General features: G+C 33.7%; 4 protein-coding genes across 5 annotated transcripts; 2 read left to right on the top strand and 2 right to left on the bottom strand.

Moving 5' to 3' along the window:
• The first annotated feature begins 1,305 nt into the window (after window positions 1-1,305).
• On the top strand, window positions 1,306-5,991 carry LOC101219854 (mitogen-activated protein kinase kinase kinase 5). Of its 2 annotated transcripts, none has more exons than XM_011651290.2 (11): window positions 1,306-1,991; window positions 2,132-2,926; window positions 3,018-3,105; window positions 3,719-3,781; window positions 3,871-4,034; window positions 4,248-4,323; window positions 4,572-4,628; window positions 4,699-4,824; window positions 4,928-5,137; window positions 5,222-5,322; window positions 5,487-5,991. In XM_011651290.2, exons 1-11 carry the CDS (start codon window positions 1,633-1,635, stop codon window positions 5,584-5,586), a joined length of 2,139 nt encoding a protein of 712 aa, XP_011649592.1. In that variant the 5' UTR covers window positions 1,306-1,632; the 3' UTR covers window positions 5,587-5,991. The 2 variants fall into 2 exon arrangements, with proteins under 2 accessions (XP_011649592.1, XP_004152792.2); XM_004152744.3 differs by having other exon boundaries at window positions 1,307-1,991; window positions 2,156-2,926.
• A 984-nt stretch (window positions 5,992-6,975) lies between these two features.
• On the top strand, window positions 6,976-7,350 carry LOC116402140. Its single transcript, XM_031881197.1, has one exon. It carries the CDS (start codon window positions 6,976-6,978, stop codon window positions 7,348-7,350), a length of 375 nt encoding a protein of 124 aa, XP_031737057.1.
• A 2,213-nt stretch (window positions 7,351-9,563) lies between these two features.
• Window positions 9,564-12,111, bottom strand: LOC101203280. The gene is made up of 3 exons (XM_004152678.3): window positions 11,831-12,111; window positions 10,266-10,777; window positions 9,564-9,897 (listed from the first exon to the last, which is right to left on the bottom strand). The coding sequence occupies exons 2-3, from the start codon at window positions 10,716-10,718 to the stop codon at window positions 9,742-9,744; spliced, it is 609 nt and encodes a 202-aa protein (XP_004152726.1). The 5' UTR covers window positions 10,719-10,777; window positions 11,831-12,111; the 3' UTR covers window positions 9,564-9,741.
• A 3,068-nt stretch (window positions 12,112-15,179) lies between these two features.
• On the bottom strand, window positions 15,180-16,501 carry LOC101203523 (transcription factor MYB44). The gene has a single exon (XM_004152679.3). It carries the CDS (start codon window positions 16,173-16,175, stop codon window positions 15,447-15,449), a length of 729 nt encoding a protein of 242 aa, XP_004152727.1. The 5' UTR covers window positions 16,176-16,501; the 3' UTR covers window positions 15,180-15,446.
• Between the last annotated feature and the right edge of the window lie 1,002 nt (window positions 16,502-17,503).

Below are 17,503 nucleotides of genomic sequence, written 5' to 3'. Positions count from 1 at the left end.
GTTTAAGACTAAAAATGAACGTAAGGTCATAACAATCCTCGCCACAGTAAGAACTATTTAACAATTCTCAAGTAGCCATCGTTTTTACTATTTTATAATCATTTTTTTTGCACAAATTATATAATATGATAATTAAAATTAAAATAATCTACACCTATGGATAGTTCCAATTTTGAATTTATACCTTTTATAAAAGATAATTAATAAATTAATTTTTAATGTGTTAAGAAATAGTTAATATAGTATTACTTCTATATTCAAAACACATTCTTAAAAACTTAACTGACTAAACCTAAATAGATCCATAAAAAATCATTAACTCAACTTGTAATTGAATGATTCAATGGTAATTCATTGCTATATTAAATGTAGCAATGATTAACTGTTAGAATTTTTTTTACTGTCATTAACCTTTGAGGTTTTTTTATATTTAAGTGTGAACTTTTAACATTATACCAATAATTTTTTTGAAATATTAGTTTTCATATGATATATCTCTATCATATAGAAAATTTTAAATTTTAAATTATCCCTTAATGAAACCATTTAGTTTTCATTTTATTGTTAGATTGTGTAAATTATGTCTTTCTAATTAATTTTATAATGTTTTAGTAAAAATAAAAAAATTGATCCATATATACATATACGTTTACATATATATAAAGGGTTTGTTTTTGTTAACGATGACTATTATTTATTTATTTTATTAAAATTATAAAAGAGAAAACTTAATTTGAAATAGTGAGTTTGTTAAAATATTTGTCACATGTTCTTCCAGAAGGATAAGGTATAATTATACTGTATTGTTGAATAAATTTGAATTCCAAATATACAAAAATATTTGTTTGGAAAGGAGAGGGAGACAGTGTCCAATACGACTAAGTAAAATTGAAGAAATAAAAAGACTTTTTTGTCACCGTAGGAATTCAATAATATTATTATAAAACAATACCTCAAAAAGGAAAAAAGAAAAAAAAAAGAAAAGAAAAGGTAAAGTGTTTGACTCGGTATCTACGACTGAGTCATTAATATAAAAAATTTGTAAGGTGTGTCCCCTGGGCCCTGGCTCTCCGTTTCCATGTCGGAAGCGTGGAGGCCACTTGCCCATATTGGAAGGGAAAATGTAACCCACGCACCATCGCTGACAAAACAATAGAATCACCTCTAATGACTTTACAATCCCTCCGTACGAACACGTTGCCTTTGGACTTACCAACTTTGACCTATATCCATTAATTTAATAACTTCCAAATTTTAATTTCTTTTTTCGTTTTTCTTTTTTTAAAGTCAATATGTCGTCTTTTGGGAGCCGAGCAAATCAGTCGTCGTATGAATTTCTCATTATTGATTATTCAAACCCTAAAAAAAAAAAGTGAAGGAGATGAAAATGGAAATAAAAGTGGGCGTTTCCTAAGATAGCCCGGAGGGGGATAAAACGGAACCACCGCCAAATCTGGTTAAAGGCAGTTTATAGAAAAAGCAAATATTTGTTTTTCCTTTTTTTTTTTTTTTTTTAATTTTTACCGGGAAAAGGAAAAGGGGGGAAAAAAACGGTGAGATTGTGCACATGTGGCCTTAATCGGCGGGCGGCGGCGGCGGCTCCGGCCTGAAGACCGCGACCAGCTTAGCTAGATGCCTTCCTTTAACAAAAGCGCTTCAAATTCTCGGCTTCAACAGAAGGTACCTGATTCTGATTTTTTTGATTTTTCTGTTGGTCTACCGGAACCGTTTATTCAGCGGCGGCTTACCAGACAGAGGAAGCTCCGGCATCTTACGGATCAAGACGTTGGCTTTGAACACCCCCGATCGCTTCCTGATTCACCTGATATATCGGCAAAACCTAAATCGCCTCTTGGGGGTTCTGAACGTTGGTCCTCCTCGCCTTCGCCCCAGCCTTTGCCGTTGCCGGAGCTCTTTCCGGTTCGGAGCCCGGAGTTCGGTTCTAATTATGGTCAAGGGCGTGTTGGATCGCCTGTTGAAACTTCGGTCCGGTGAGTGTTTTTTTAATTTCGACTTGACTTTTGCCTACGATTTATGAAGTTTGCCTTTTAATTTCCTTCGACTTTTGTTATCTTTTGATTCTATAATGTAAAGGGTAAGTGGGTTCTTTGGTCCAATTTGTTTCTTTTAGTAATTCTGCTATTAAAACTGTTAGGAAGTGCTCTGATCATGCGACAACGAATGTAAGTAGAAGTTTTGGGCACAATCAAAGGCGGGTTGCTACAGATTTGACCCTGGAAGTTGTTGATGGCAATTCAAGGACTGGGGCTACCGCATTTACGAGCCCTCAAAGTCTCTCGGCGAATTCAGGGAAATTGAATCCGAATAAGGAGTTTCTTTTTGGTTGTTCGGATCAAACTCCAAACAACAAAGGCAGGGGATCCCCTACGCATCCGAGTGCTGAAAGGGGTAACTACAATTTGACACCTAAGAAATCGTCGTCAAAGAGTGCACCAACGAGCATTTTACCAAGTCCTGTTGTTAGCCCACGAAAATCATATAATGGAAATCATTTTGTTCCTGGCTTGAGTCACCATGAACATCAGGAATCTCCTTCCAATAATTCTCCTAAAGTACCACCCCTTAAAACTGCACTTAGTTCTCAGCCCTTTCCTCTCCATAGCCCGACAGCTCGAAGTTCCATAAGCAATTCCCGATCTCATAACGATATGACATTTCCCCTGCACACTAAGTTACAAAAAGATAATAGCATAGATCGGTCTGAAAGTCATGCTCATGTCAATGCCCACCCATTGCCCCTTCCTCCTCCATTAGTGGCCTCTTCACAAGCATCTGCACAGTCTCTTCCGTCAAATGTTCATCATGTTATTGAGAAGCCATTCATTTCATCGATGAAAGGTCAGTGGCAAAAAGGAAAGCTAATTGGGCGTGGTACGTTTGGAAGTGTTTATCTTGCAACCAACAGGTATGAATGGTGTCCAAGCTTAGAACTATTTTTATATCTGTAATTAGGTGTTTAATGAAGTCTTCCTTATAGTTTTTTTCATACTTTTCAGAGAAACTGGAGCTTTATGTGCAATGAAAGAAGTTGATCTCATTCCTGATGATCCTAAATCTGCTGAATGCATAAAGCAACTAGAGCAGGTATTAAGTAATGTTCTTTCTCGAATCCTTATTTAGCCAGCATGTGTCTGTTGGTATTTTAGTTAATCCAGAAGATTTTCCGTTCTTAAGGCAGATTCTCGATAACGGAGATGTTTGCGAGCAACCTATGATCTTTATTTCTCTGTCTATACTATCATTGTATCATGTAGAAATGAGCATATAACTCTTAATGGCTACTCAAATCCTACTTGAGAGGACCTAGCTCATATGAAAATCTCAAATAGGAACTTACTTTTGCTTAATGGTGCACCGTACATATGTATGAGGATACAAAAAATGCATTTAAGAGTCTAAATTTTAATGTTGAACTATTTTTTAGTGATTAAAAGAGTATTTATCACTATGATATTATTGTGTCCCTATAAACACGATGAAGCTGCTTATAGTTGTACAAGTCACTCTAAAGCTTGATAAATTTTACCCACATTTGTTGCTCTCTGTGAATTGGAAAGACTAGATGTATGAGTCTCTACTGTTCTTCTTCTGATCATACCATCTATACTCTTCCTCAGCTTTCTTTTTAAAGCGCTTCGATGCAATAGGCAGCACCCTTGTCATGTTTTCCAGCCATCTAACTCCTTTTTATTCTCAGGAAATTGAAGTTCTTAGTCATCTTAAACATCCGAATATTGTACAGTATTATGGAAGTGAAATAGTAAGTGATCTGTCTTTTATCTCTTGTATCGGGAATTTCTTCTACCAGAATTGACAACTCTAATAGTTGGGTTCATTTTCGCAATGTAGATTGGTGACTGTTTCTATATATATTTGGAGTACGTTTATCCTGGGTCAATAAATAAATATGTCCGTGAACGTTGTGGAGCCATTACTGAATCTATTGTTCGCAATTTCACTCGCCATATTCTATCTGGACTGGCTTACTTGCATAGCACAAAAACAATTCACAGGTGCGTGAGTGAGAGACAAATTCTTTTTTCTGTAAACAAATGGTCTCTGTGAAAATTTTTTCATTCCTGTCGTTGAACACGATTTGAAATGGCAAAATATAGTCGATGGATATGTTTAGGCTTTCTCTAAACTATATTTATTATATTTCTTTGTGAAAATTTTATTATATTTCTTTGTGAAAATGTTTCTCCATTTTATTGTTATTTCTATAGAGATATCAAAGGTGCCAACTTGCTCGTTGATTCATCAGGCGTCGTCAAACTTGCCGATTTTGGGATGGCAAAACATGTGAGTTTTCAAGTGCTAATGCATATCAACTGAATTGTTTCCAATAGTTTGTTCCTTTAGAAGTCACAGTATGACCTCCTTTTTGCAATGACTTCTTTTATGAACTTTGGTCATTTTATCCTCGTAAGAATCATTGATATCTTGGAAGAGAATGAGATGTTGCAGATGCTTCAACTCCCACTGTTACTATTTCAACTTGTGTGGTTTAATTTTCATTAATTTTATAATATTCGTTTGTCTGTTTTCAGCTGACAGGGCAGTATGATCTTTCTTTGAAGGGTAGTCCGTACTGGATGGCCCCAGAGGTATGCGTCGGCGGTTGACTTTATTTTTTAAATAGCATATTCTCTTGTAACTCTGAATTCATATCATCAGGTCATAAAAGCTGCAATGTTGAAAGATGCCAACCCTGATCTTGCTTTGGCAGTTGACATTTGGAGTCTGGGTTGCACCATAATTGAAATGCTGAATGGAAAACCTCCTTGGTGTGAGTTTGAAGGGGTAAGCCTGTAAAATAAAATTAAAGAAAAATGAAGTTAGCAGCCAAGTTTCCGTTTCTTGGAACATCGTAGTTCAACGATTCATTACATTTTCAACTTTTCAGCATCAAGTTATGTTCAAGGTGTTGAATAAAACCCCACCTATCCCAGAAAAGCTATCTCCTGAAGGGAAAGACTTCCTCCAGTGTTGCTTTCAGAGGAATCCAGCTGACAGACCAACTGCCATGGTGCTCCTTGACCATCCTTTCTTAAGATCCTCAAGTGACTCGAATGCTTCGATCCCAACGTCAGCATTTTCAACAATGAATCTCTTGGTTAGTCTTACTTTGTACAACTTTATTTACTAGTTTTATCACATCAAAACATCCCATTAATTTTCTCTTTCCATGCTCTCTTAGGAAAAATTGTTGAGTCCGAAGGATCCCCTTAATCCTAAAGGAGACCAGGCACAAAACTCTTCTGGAACTTTGACTTCAAATGATTATTTGTCGTGCCGTAGGTAGCTATACTAACCTCTTGCTCATCCACTTGTGAACCATAATGATTAGCTTGTAAACATTTTTTTTTAGTTTCTTCTTGTTGTTTCTCAGTTGCCCTTAGATATTGGTGTCAGTTCTTGTAAGTTTTCCTTGCAACTGACTCCTATTGTTAACCAAATCACAGCCCTTCAACAAACATTTCAAGCAATGTTCCTGCAAGTGCAGTCGCCAACCACCACTTTTCTATTTCAAGGACTCATAAAAGGGAAGTGCCGCACCTCTGAGCTATGGTTGTGGACATTTACAGGCAAATACTCGACGGAGGAAGTTACCCACCCTCCACTTAAGGCCGCTAGAGGCTGGGATAGAGTTCATCTTCCCCCCTGACTCGCTTTAAGGACAAACCTCATTCAAGCGAACTTTCATAGTTCTTAGAAATCACCGAACCTGAGGTCTTAGTCAATTTCGAGTAATTGCCCTGACATATTTTTTGTACTTATAGAAAAGGGATATAACCCTTGAAAGATGATACTAGGAAAAGAAGAGTATATAAGCATTCTTTTTGTAATTCTATAAACAGGAATAGACTTGTATCTGTATATATTTAGTTTGCATCGGCGCTCTCGTTTGCTACAATGCAAACTCAAACAAAGGCAAGATGCCAATTTAATGATCTTGACATTTCAGTAGTTCTAGCTCCCCTTTTTACTTGCTCGGTAGACTTAAATTTCTCCTTTTTAAACCATTTCAAGACCAAGCAACAGCAAAAGCTATAGATGAGCTGGAAATTCCCAAGAATGTGGAAGAAGCTGTGTTGGGTTATTGTCAAAAAAAAATCTATCGTAACGATCTCAAAACAGGCTGTTGAAAATGTACCAATGGGTATCGTTCATATTTGAAAAAGAAAAAAAAAAAAAAAACCTTTTGATCTCTTCTGATATCCAAACTTCATTTATTCGGACTCCATAACTGTGTTTAATCATATAGATCGGAAGTTTTAAGATGCATAACAAAGCAAAAGGAAAAAAAAACCAAAAAGGCAAAGAAATGAGAGATTAGAAATCAGAGGCTTCACGTGACAGTACTGGCATTTCAGCCAATGTTACGTAGCCAGTTTCTGTAGGGCTGGAACAGATTCTATAAAATTATGCTTTGTTTGCACTTATTATTTGTTTTTTATCCATTTTTATAGTTAAAAAACAGTAACTTTTGAAACTATGTACAGTTAAGGTTTCTTTTCGGTAGATTCTTTACATGAGCAAGAGCAAGAGCATTAGCAAGATATAGGCCTGTAAATAGCTCATTTGGGTCATTTGACAAATTGTTTATTTATTATTTAAAAAGCAAAAAGAAAGGCACAATCTGGGAAAGAGATTGGACTTTTTAACACTCCCAAAGATTCCAACTCTTCTGATTACATTGCCTTTTTCTTTTCGTCCTTTTACAGTGCTCAGGGTTCTTATTGTTTCCATCAAAATTACAGTAAAAGAAACATCTTTTTCTCTATTGGTCACTCTTTTGCCCTTCTCTTCTTCTTTACTCCATCTTTGATATCTTCTCCCCACTTACAGAGTGACTCTGTTTTCTTCAGGTCCGGATTTTGCTGTTAAAAAAAAAGGGTAAATCTTGTGGCCATCGCCGGAGCATTACATTACAGCTCTTGCTCCGGCCAAATGTCACTCCCAATTGAACAACAATCTCCGCCGGGAATGCAGCAAAATTATGTCGGCCATCCGGGTAGCGGCTCCGTCGGTCCGGTCATTGGAGTCCTCATCGTCATCATTGTGTTTGCCGTCGTCGCCGTCGTTGTTGGGCGGCTGTGCTCGGGAAGAAGCATAATGGGCTACGGCCATTTCGACTTGGAGAGCTGGGCGGAGACAAAATGTTCCTCTTGCATTGACGGAAGGATAACCCCACCACCGCCGAGGGTCGATGCCTCCACCACTGCCGCCGCCTCCTCTCTCCCGGCAGGGACAATGGCGGTCGGAACCCAGCAAGAAACTAAGCAAGAAGAACCAGCTTCTCAAAATCCATCTGCCAACGCTTGATTTCTAAGATGGGAATCGTTGATAGTTGGATTATTAGCTCAAAATTTTCTCTGGAATTTTCTTCTTTTTTTTTCCCTTCATTTGATTCTTTTTTCTTCCGCTGTCCGAATTAGAAAATTTGTGAAACTCTCTTAAATGTAATGCCATTTTTCTGTCAGCTTTTCTCCATCAAATTCGGAAGCTTGATTTCAAGTTTTAGTATCTATTGCACTTGAGAGAGAATGTGTTATTCGATCGAAATTTTGGTCAATAGCTTCTTGTGTTTGAATTCACTCTTTCTATGAAGATTTTCCTTTAACTTTCGCTTTAATTTTCAGGTAAGAATAAAAATATTAGAAGAGGTTTTTTTAAACAAATAAAAAAAATTAAAATATTGTCCATTTTCAAAAAAAATACCATAGTTTTAAGAAATACTCAAATCTTTTTAAAAGTTTCAATATAATATTGACTTTTAATAAACCTTTCAAAACTTCTAGTGTAAAAATATTATATAAGTTTAGATAAAGTCCTAATATGATGTGATAATGACTTAAACCAAAAATTTGAATACAATGTTTATAAAAAGTCAACAATAATCATGATAATTTCTTAACCACCATTTGAAAATCAAACGATAAAACATACAAAAATTGTAAATTCAAAAACATTCATTATAATTTACCTTAATTTTCTTTTTAGATAAAGACAAGTACAATAAAACAGAAGAAAAGTCAAGACAATGCTTAAAAGGGGAAGAGAATTAATTTATCAATCTTACATCATAATACTTGATGAATCTAAACCCTGCTTGAAACAAAGGTTAAACACTTTAAAAGAATATTAATCATATGTATACTATTCTAATTTGACGATCAAACAGTAAATATTGTAGTAAAAAATAAAAGAATGATGAACGTAAAATAGTAAAAAATTTAAAACAAATTGAAGAATTTTAATACATTAGCAAGGACGGGTTATTATAATCTTAAATAATATTTGCTCAAGATGTTTGTTAAAGTTCTTGATATCTTTGTCAATGGTAAAAAGTAAAAAATAAAGTCATATTCCAAAAATAAATTAATTAATTAACTACAAATTAGACTCTTTTACTTTTAAAAAGGAAGCCATGATAAAAAAAAAAAAAAAAACAAATGGAAAGAAAAAAAAAAGTAAGACAAAATGATTACGAAAAGTGATTTTTATATTCTCATCTACAACACACAGAAGCTTTGATCAGTTTGGTTTAAAATGGAAACACTTCTTTACAAGAAAGATAAATAAGGACAGGTTATGTTGGGTAGCACTAACATCAGAGCACATTAAATGTGATAATCACAAGTAACAACTAGCTTTTATTCAGCTAACGTGCAGTGGCAGATGAACGCTAAGAATTATGTATATTCATTTCAAATACTCACCATCTTCCTTTCCCTACTCTGTCGTCAATGACTATGACCATTGAATTTTCTATCACTTCTTCTGTAGTTTTGGTCCCAACAGTTCCGAAGGATTGAATCTCTCTGAATTAGTAGTAAATGTTTGATATCAATTTGAGTCATAATTGAAAATGATTTCTTTGTAGAGAGGAAAAGCGAGATGTGTTGTGTGAATATGAGCTCACAGCAGATATTACTCCATACATTCTCTGTAGTGTTCTGGTCCCAACAGTTTGCAGAGCTTCAGATTAACCCATAACCATTGTGCATTTAGAAAAGAAATAAGTGAAATATGAGTCAATTTTTTTCATTTGTAAACTTTTATTGAATGAAAAAGTGAGACGTTTGTGAAGGTATAGCATGGTCGATTGAAGTCAGTTAACATGTAGTTTTTCTCTTTTTTGAGATTAGTGTTCAAATCTCTACCCCACGTCTATTATTATAGTCCAAAAGGGGCAAAAACAAACAAACAGACGTATACAGCCCACTTTGTTCAACACCCATTTGTGGTGTGTTTGACATAACTTCCTGGGTTTGAATTTTAAGAATGCAATTATAGAACATTTGAGAGTAGAACATCCAATGTTAGGTCATATACATTTGAAAGTACAACCTAAAAGTTGAACATAGTTAAGATTTTGTTTGATAACTATTTAGTTTTGATTTTTCATTCTTAAAAACTGCGTCTATGAAACGTTCTTCCACTTTCAAATTTCTTGATTTGTTAACTATTTTTTACCACAAGTCAGATTATGAAACCTGAAAAAATAGATTTAAATTTTGTTTTCATCTTTTATATTTGGTTAAGAATACAACTATTGTATTTATTTTATTTAAGAAATTAGAGTAAATTTCTAAAAGTAAACAGTGATGTGCAATTTCAAAAGAGAACAAGCTCTTCTTTCGAATTAACTACAGTTCTTACCCATGCCATCTAAATCACAGCTTTCACAAACATGGTGGCTTATTATCTGATTCAGGGAGTGCTCTTGGGCGATTTCATTTTGATAAGATGAGAAAGCCCTGCAATTACATGAAGCCGACTACTAGGAAGACTCGTCTTTGCCAGCGCCTTGCCGTGTTTGTCCAGCAACACAAAGCAAGGAACATATGTAATGTCATAATGAAGAAGCTGCACAAAGATGCAAGCAAGATCATCAGGAGCAGTGCTAACCCAGCATTCAACCAAACGGGAAATATTTCAGTTTATACATTCAATTTCCAAGAAGAAAAAAAACAAAACTATCAAAATGAATGTCGAAAACGATTGAAGGTTTCATAGTTGCATTCAGCAATTTTCAATCAAATGTGCATTGATTCAAACTGCAAGATAACATAAATTAACCCCTACTAAATTATGGCTAAAGAATACTTTATCAACTCATCTGAAAACGATAAACCATGATAATATATTCACTAAAAACGCAATTTTTAGAATTAACTAGAATTCCTAAAGCCACAGTTGACATATAAATGTGAGGTAAGAGGAGAGTTGAACACCTCAGGCAGCCATTTATCATTCTCTGCATCTGCCATCACAATATTAAGCCAATCTGAATTCCTTGCTTCCATCTCCGTAACAATATTAAGCAAGGAATTGCAAAGGAGACATTTGGGCGAGTAAAACTCGATTATGGTGGCTTCTTTCCCACTGGCTAATGCTGCTGCCAATGCTCTATTTTCTGCTTCCCCCTGCTCTTCAGGAGTTAACATCTTTCTAGACTGAGATATCTTATTTCCACCAGTTAAGGGGTTGAATTGCAATGACTTAAAAGTCATCCATGGAGGCGATGATTTTGAAGCTTTATTTACAAAATCGAAAGCAAAGCCACCCACATTTTGCAATGATTTGAACAACCAAGGACTCTCAAACGAACAGTCTGAACGATTTTTTGGGTCTACGTCCCATGGCCATTTGAAGCAAAAGAAAGGCTGTTTGGGTGTTGAACCCATTATATTCTTTAACTTTCCTCTTTCCTTTAAATCTAAAAGTGACAACTATCACCTTACCCCTGCAAATGAAAATACAAAACATAAAGTTTGTGCAACAAAAGTCAGATTAAATTAAATTTAATCCTGAGTCTTTGATGGTTACATCGATACAGTCTCTGCACACTTGAAAAGTTTCAAATCAATCACTCAATAGTTTCTTCCCCATATTTGGATGTCAAAACGTGAATATGTTTTTTAAGTGAATAACTGAACTTTCATTGAGAAGAAAATGAAAAAAATACAAAGGTAGCACCGAAAAAGTAAAAGGGGTAACATTATTGAATTTTAAGTTTGACACTGTACTTAGTCTCTCCCAAATAATGACAGAGCACGCCATAGCAGACATGTGACATAATGAAGTTGAGAGCTTGATAGAATAAACTGGCACGAGCAAAGTACAATGAAAAAAAATCTTTTTCTAGGGTTATCCACTTCCATTTTCCTCTTGCCTGCTATATTAAAGTTAGGTGCAAATATCTGAAACTCGCCACGCTTGAGCCAGTTAAATGAATTCAAGTTCATATCCAAGCCATGTTTGGGGTGATTGGTAAACTTACTTCTGTTGAGTTTTAAAATTACTCTCAAACATGTTTACAAATTTAATGTTTATTTTAAATGATTAACCACATATTTCATAGTGATTCTAAACATTACAACAGTCATGTTGCCGGAGTGTTTGGCATATCAACTTCACAAGTCAGTGTTGAAAAACTCTGCTCCATCACTTTAACAGTTTTCAGTGTTCACTGTCGTACTTTTTGCACATTTATTAAGAAACTTTATTTTGTCATCTTTCCCTCTGTGATATTTTCAACTCCAACTAAACAACTCTTACACACACTTCTAACCACAACAAATTAATATTAACTCCTAACTATTCTAAAATTCCTCCAAACATGACCATAAACAAGGGATTATTTCTGAACGTCGCTATAAATTTCATTGTTCACTAGATTAAAGTGATTAACTTGAATTTTAATTAAAGAATTCCAGTGGGCTTAGAATTCTAAACCCAATAACATCTAATACCTAAGGATAAAAAAAATTAAAGGGAAACGAAGAAAACCTAATACCTCGTTGAGCTTCCAGAAGCTGAGTATTCAGAAATGGTGAGTGAGAGGCCGACAGGAGTTCAATTTGCTTCGCCAACAATAGAAGAAAACTAGCTTACAGAAATTTCACACATTGAGAAAAGAGATGCAACTTCGAATTCCTTTGCGTAATTCGTAGGAACCAAATAGAAGGATGTGAAAATGGCAACAGCTAACAAAGCAAGGCGAGCACTGAAGATGGCTTTTCTGCCTCCATTCTCCCTTCTTTTTCTTTTTTCTTTTATGAGTTTCTTTTTTCTTTTAGTTTCCGGAAAAATGTGTTTAGTGAGCCGATGGTCGAATTGGGAATGCGGCCTCATTTTCTGTTGTTTGGGCCAAGCCATTGGGCCTTACTTTTGTGTCCGTTTAAATCTTGTGTGGGCCTTAGTTTATAAGCCCCCTTATAGAAATTTTGCTGTTTAATAGAACTAGCAGAAGATTGTTGGAAATATAACCATTAAAATAATTTTAAAATCTGGCAAAATTTATCAATAATAAAAATCTATTACTAATAAACTATATTGCAAATATTTGATCTATCATTAATCATCGATAAACTACGACAGTCTATCTAAATCTATTAATGATAGATTATAGGAGTAAAAAGTTTTTCAACTTGAAATGATATAATAGCATTTTGCATGTAACAAACGATTAATTAATGATTGGTGTTCAATATTAAGTATATTAACTCATGAAACTTACGCACCGGCTCATATTGACCCTCACCGACTAACCGGTACTTTAGTTCTATTGGTTTGTTACTTCATGCACTGGGCTTTTGTTTTGAATAAATCTTCAAATTCCACCCATCAGCCGACATGTCGGTCCCAGTCTCTACTTACTACTACTGCAAAAAGATAAGGATTTTGGACGTACCAATGCAATGAACCGGTGAAGAAGGCATTTTGGTTGGTGTGGACCAAGTGGAACCACCCCTTATTACTTGCGCGCTGGGAGTGGGAGGAGAACAAATGACTATTAGTTTCTCCAATTTGAGCCCGATTGTTCACGAGATTGATTGCATTAATGCTCTCTAACAATTACTTTTAATATTTAAGAAATGATTTAACAGATTTAAACGTTAATAAAAAAAAATACACATAAAAGTTGTATAAGTATAACAAAATGAGAAGTGATAACATTGTGCCTAGATTTTTATTTTATAGAGACTTAGATAAAATGATTAATGTTCGGAAATATAATTAGAAGAAAACAGAAACCTGAAAATAAAATTGTTACTTTGTAGTTTTTTTTTTTTCTTTTTCCCTTTCTCAAAAGTCAACATAAATTTTTATTTTGTATCAAACAAGATTGATTATTTTGATTTTAAAAATATTTAAAATCTTATTAGACATAAATTTTTTTAAGTTTAAAGAATAAGTAGATATAAATATCAAAAGTTTAAAGAAGGAACTCTTAAATTATTATTATTATTATTTTGGGTATGATTAGCCATTAATAGATGTATTAATAGATGTTGTAAGGTGAATATAAAAGCCTTAATAAAATAAATTTGAATCTATAAAGTACGAACTGAAATTTATTTGTATCATTTATTATTGGGAGAGGAGAATAAAATACATAGCTTACGGAGGATTAATGTTTCCTTCCCATTGTTTGAAGTGCTTAAGGGGGGATTAATGAAATCTTTTTGACTAATTTAATAAAAGATACCCAAATCAATTCAGACCAGATTTTCTCATTAAATGTTTATTCAAAACTTTAGTTAGCCATAATTAATTTAATCACATCTCTAATATCTAAAAGCACAGAAAAGCTACATTGGGGCCAGGAAGCATGTGCCCCCACTACTTTTACTCTTTTTTAATAGTTATTTTGCGAAATATATGTCATTTTAAAAAATATATTTTTGTAGGTAACTTTTTAATATTTTACTATATAAATTTAATATTGTATAAGGTTTTTAATATATTTACATAATTCTTCTAACCCTTATATTTGGTGGATGCTTATGGCTCAAGACGTAACCTTGTGGTTTGTTCTTGAGTTTTTGCTTTTTGGGGTTTCTTTCCCTAAAATAAATATGCAAAATTAATTCAAGTACATCGTTTTTATTGACGTTTAATTTAGGTTTCGTTCGATTATAATTTTGTATGTCTGGTTGTCTCAATTTTTTTTACTAGTGTTATCTTGAAAGAAAAATGAAGTAAATCTAATATATTAAACAAATATTAAATACACAATTTTGAAAAATCAACTTTTTAATCTCACAATAGACGAAGGTTAAGTTATAGACAATCCTCAAATTCAAAACTTTTAATACACACAATTATACATTTTTCTTTAATTTTATACGACTTGTCTTGATTCTTTAAGACATTGAAAAAAAAAAAACTACATTATATATATACATATCGATAAATTAGTATTTTTTAATTTATTTTCAAAGACAAAAAATCAGATAAACAAAATATCTCGTTACAATGTATGATAATTTTAATTTTTAATTATTTTAATTTTTAAAAATCAAATAATTATCAAAATACAACCTTCTTCCATTCATAAAAATGAAATTTTAATCGATTTTTATGGATTTAAAGTTTAGATAATAAAAAACTATAAGTTAAAGTAATGCTAAGTTTATTTTGATCATTTAAACTCTCTATGTCTATTTGATCTCTCTAACATAGTATTAAGATACCTCTAATTTACTGCCATAAATAATAAGTATTTTTCTTGTAATTAAAATTTCATATTAGGGTAAGAAAATAGATTGCATCAATTAGTTAGATTGTCTATTAAATTTCTAATTACATGTTAGCATTAAACTAGCACAAAATTTATACCATTAACTTATTGAAAGTTTGATTTCTTCCATTAGATTTAGTAAAAGTTTAAACTTAATTACAACTCTAATTCAATTATTTGTGATTGTTGAACTCAAGAAAACAAATAAATGATCATTTAAGATTAATATTTAATATGTATGGAACCAAACTACTTTAATTTAATATATCAACAAAAGTTTGGGAGAACATAAATAAAACAAATTCGACCTCATTACTTCTGGATATACAAATTAATAAATAAAGTATTTGAATTAATTCTGCATATACAGCACTATATCTCGTATCTCAATTAAAATCTGCAATCCAAACAGAAGGAATCTCTCTCCTCTCCCCCACCATTTGGCATTAAAATAAATATTATTCTTGAAATTATAAAGGGAAGGAAAGTTCGTAACACATTCATTCTGTATCTTTCATGTGTTTTTTAAAATGAATTCCACACATGGAATACAGAGATATGACAGTTGAAGCAAATTGGTTGAAGTTGATGACCTTATCTTATACATAACAACAAGACCGACCTTCAAATCATATATAATCTAATTCCATCCAAACGTGCTTTTATAAATAATAATATCATACCCAGAAAGAAAAAGGCAGTTGAAATTAGAATATGCCAAGCCATGCCAGGCTGTAATGCCACGTTGGATTTCTTTTTTCTTTTTTTTTTCTTTAATGAATCATTATATTAACAAGAGATTTAATTAATACAACTTTCTATGGGCCAAAAAGAAAGAAAAAAAAAAAGAGAAGGGGGACAGACAGATTGGAGTCTGGCATTTCAGTTATTGAAACTCCGGATTTTCCATAAACGTCGTCGTCATGTATTCCCTCACCTCCCTCGCTATTACATCCCTCATTGCATCCCAAAACCCCGCCGGGAAACTCTCAACCCGCCGTTCCTCCGCTGCCGTCGTCCTAACGCCGCCGATTCCCGGCGGCGCTAGAGTCAACGCGGTCAATGGATCGTCCTCCAGAGGTACGGACACGGACACGGACAGCTTCAAATCACTAGCAATGTTTACAACATTGTTATTGTTATTATTACTGATGCCATGACACTCAGGGGTAATTCCGTCCATTACTAATTGTTGGTGGTGCTGTTGTTCCCTCGCCCGTCGTTTTAGCGTCGAGTTCCAGTGATTCTTAACGGCATTATCGGTCCGACCGGGAAGCAACCGAGCAATAGTGGCCCACCGGTTACCAAACCGGGCATGAGCCGCTAAAATCGTCTCATCCTCCGTGGGAGAAAATGGGCGATGCTCAACATTCGGACTTAACTGGTTACACCATCTAAGCCGGCACGATTTTCCAGACCGGCCTTTAATGTAACGACTAATCAATGACCAATTTCTCGCTCCATAACGATCCACAAGCTGAGTTAAAATCCGATCCTCCTCCGCACTCCATGGCCCTTTAATCTTCTCCGGGCGTCGCAATCCCTTGCCGGAGAAGGAAGAATCAGATGACGTGGAATCGGAGGAGGAGGAATTAGAAGACGAACTTCTCATCATTGTAATTAACTGCAAATTAAAGCAGAAATGGGAAAAAAAGAGAAAAATGGGGTATTATGTGGGGAGTGAAAAAGAGGAGTGAGAGATGGATGAGAGAATTAGTTAATGGGGTTTGTTTGTTTTTATATAGGAGGAGAGAAAAAGTGAGGGGGTAGAGAGAGAAGGTGCATGAATCTGATTGGGGCGTTCAATCCAATGGTGGGAGCCGGGAGGGGGGAGCTTCCAGGAAACTGGGTTGTGTAAAGTAGGTGGGGAGTACGTACTAGATCTATGTACCCTCTTCTCTTTCTTTTTAGCTTTTTAAATATATTTCTGTGAACCAATTTGCCGCAGTGTGATTCTGCTTTGTCCGGATTTGTTTTCTTTATTTCAAATTTCGGTTTTGCCCCTGTAATGTTCCTGTGGAACGGAAGTTTCATTTCTAGTTTCAGACATGATCATCTACGTATTCATAGTGGGGTATTTTCGGATTATTATTCTTTTTTTTTATTATTCAAATATCATTTTTCTCTCTCACCTTATAATATATTTCATTTTGATACTTATATTCCAAGTTATATAATTTTAGTTTCTAAATTAACTAATAATAATAATTATAGTTTTATATAAGAAAATAAACTATACAAAGACCTATCATTAATAAATAAGATGGTATTAGAGACTAGATTATTGAAAAAAATAATAATATTAAACGAATTGCATTGACTTCTTTTTTAAAAAAATTTAAAGCATGTAGATTAAAATTAGACAATTATTTTCGATAGTTTCACGTCTAAATTTAATATTTCAGATTGGATTTTATTCAAATCAGATGAATAATAATAATTATAATAACTATATAGGGTAAATGTTAAATGAAACAAAAATCTTTTTGTAAAATGTTAATAGGCGAGGAGCATATTTTAAAAGGTTATATATTATAATTATTATTTTTTTCTTTTAATTAATTTTTTAATAAACTTGTGATTTAAGATGATAAGACAAAGCAAGTGGTATCAATGCAATTACCTCAAACGTATAAGTCGAATTCATATCTTTGAGAAATAATCAAGTAATGATCTGGTTATAAAGTAAAAATTAAAGGCAGCCAATCCTGTATTAATGTTCGAGAATGAACTTAGATTCCTCTAGGAGTTCAGCTAAAAATCATCTTTTAGTGTTCGTTATATGTTTGAATTTTTTGTTATTCTCAATGATAGGATATCCAAATGTGTACTCGCAAGATGAGAAAGAAAAGATAGAGAAGTACAATCAGAACGGGTTGAGAAATTCTTGTTTCCTTTCTTCTCTTTTCTTGTTTTCTTATTTTAGAGAACAAAAGAATAGAA

Source organism: Cucumis sativus, chromosome 2, assembly GCF_000004075.3.
Source record: "Cucumis sativus cultivar 9930 chromosome 2, Cucumber_9930_V3, whole genome shotgun sequence".
NCBI classification, from domain to species: domain Eukaryota; kingdom Viridiplantae; phylum Streptophyta; class Magnoliopsida; order Cucurbitales; family Cucurbitaceae; genus Cucumis; species Cucumis sativus.
Note: the sequence above shows the minus strand (reverse complement) of the source record. Positions and strands in the feature narration are given on the sequence as shown.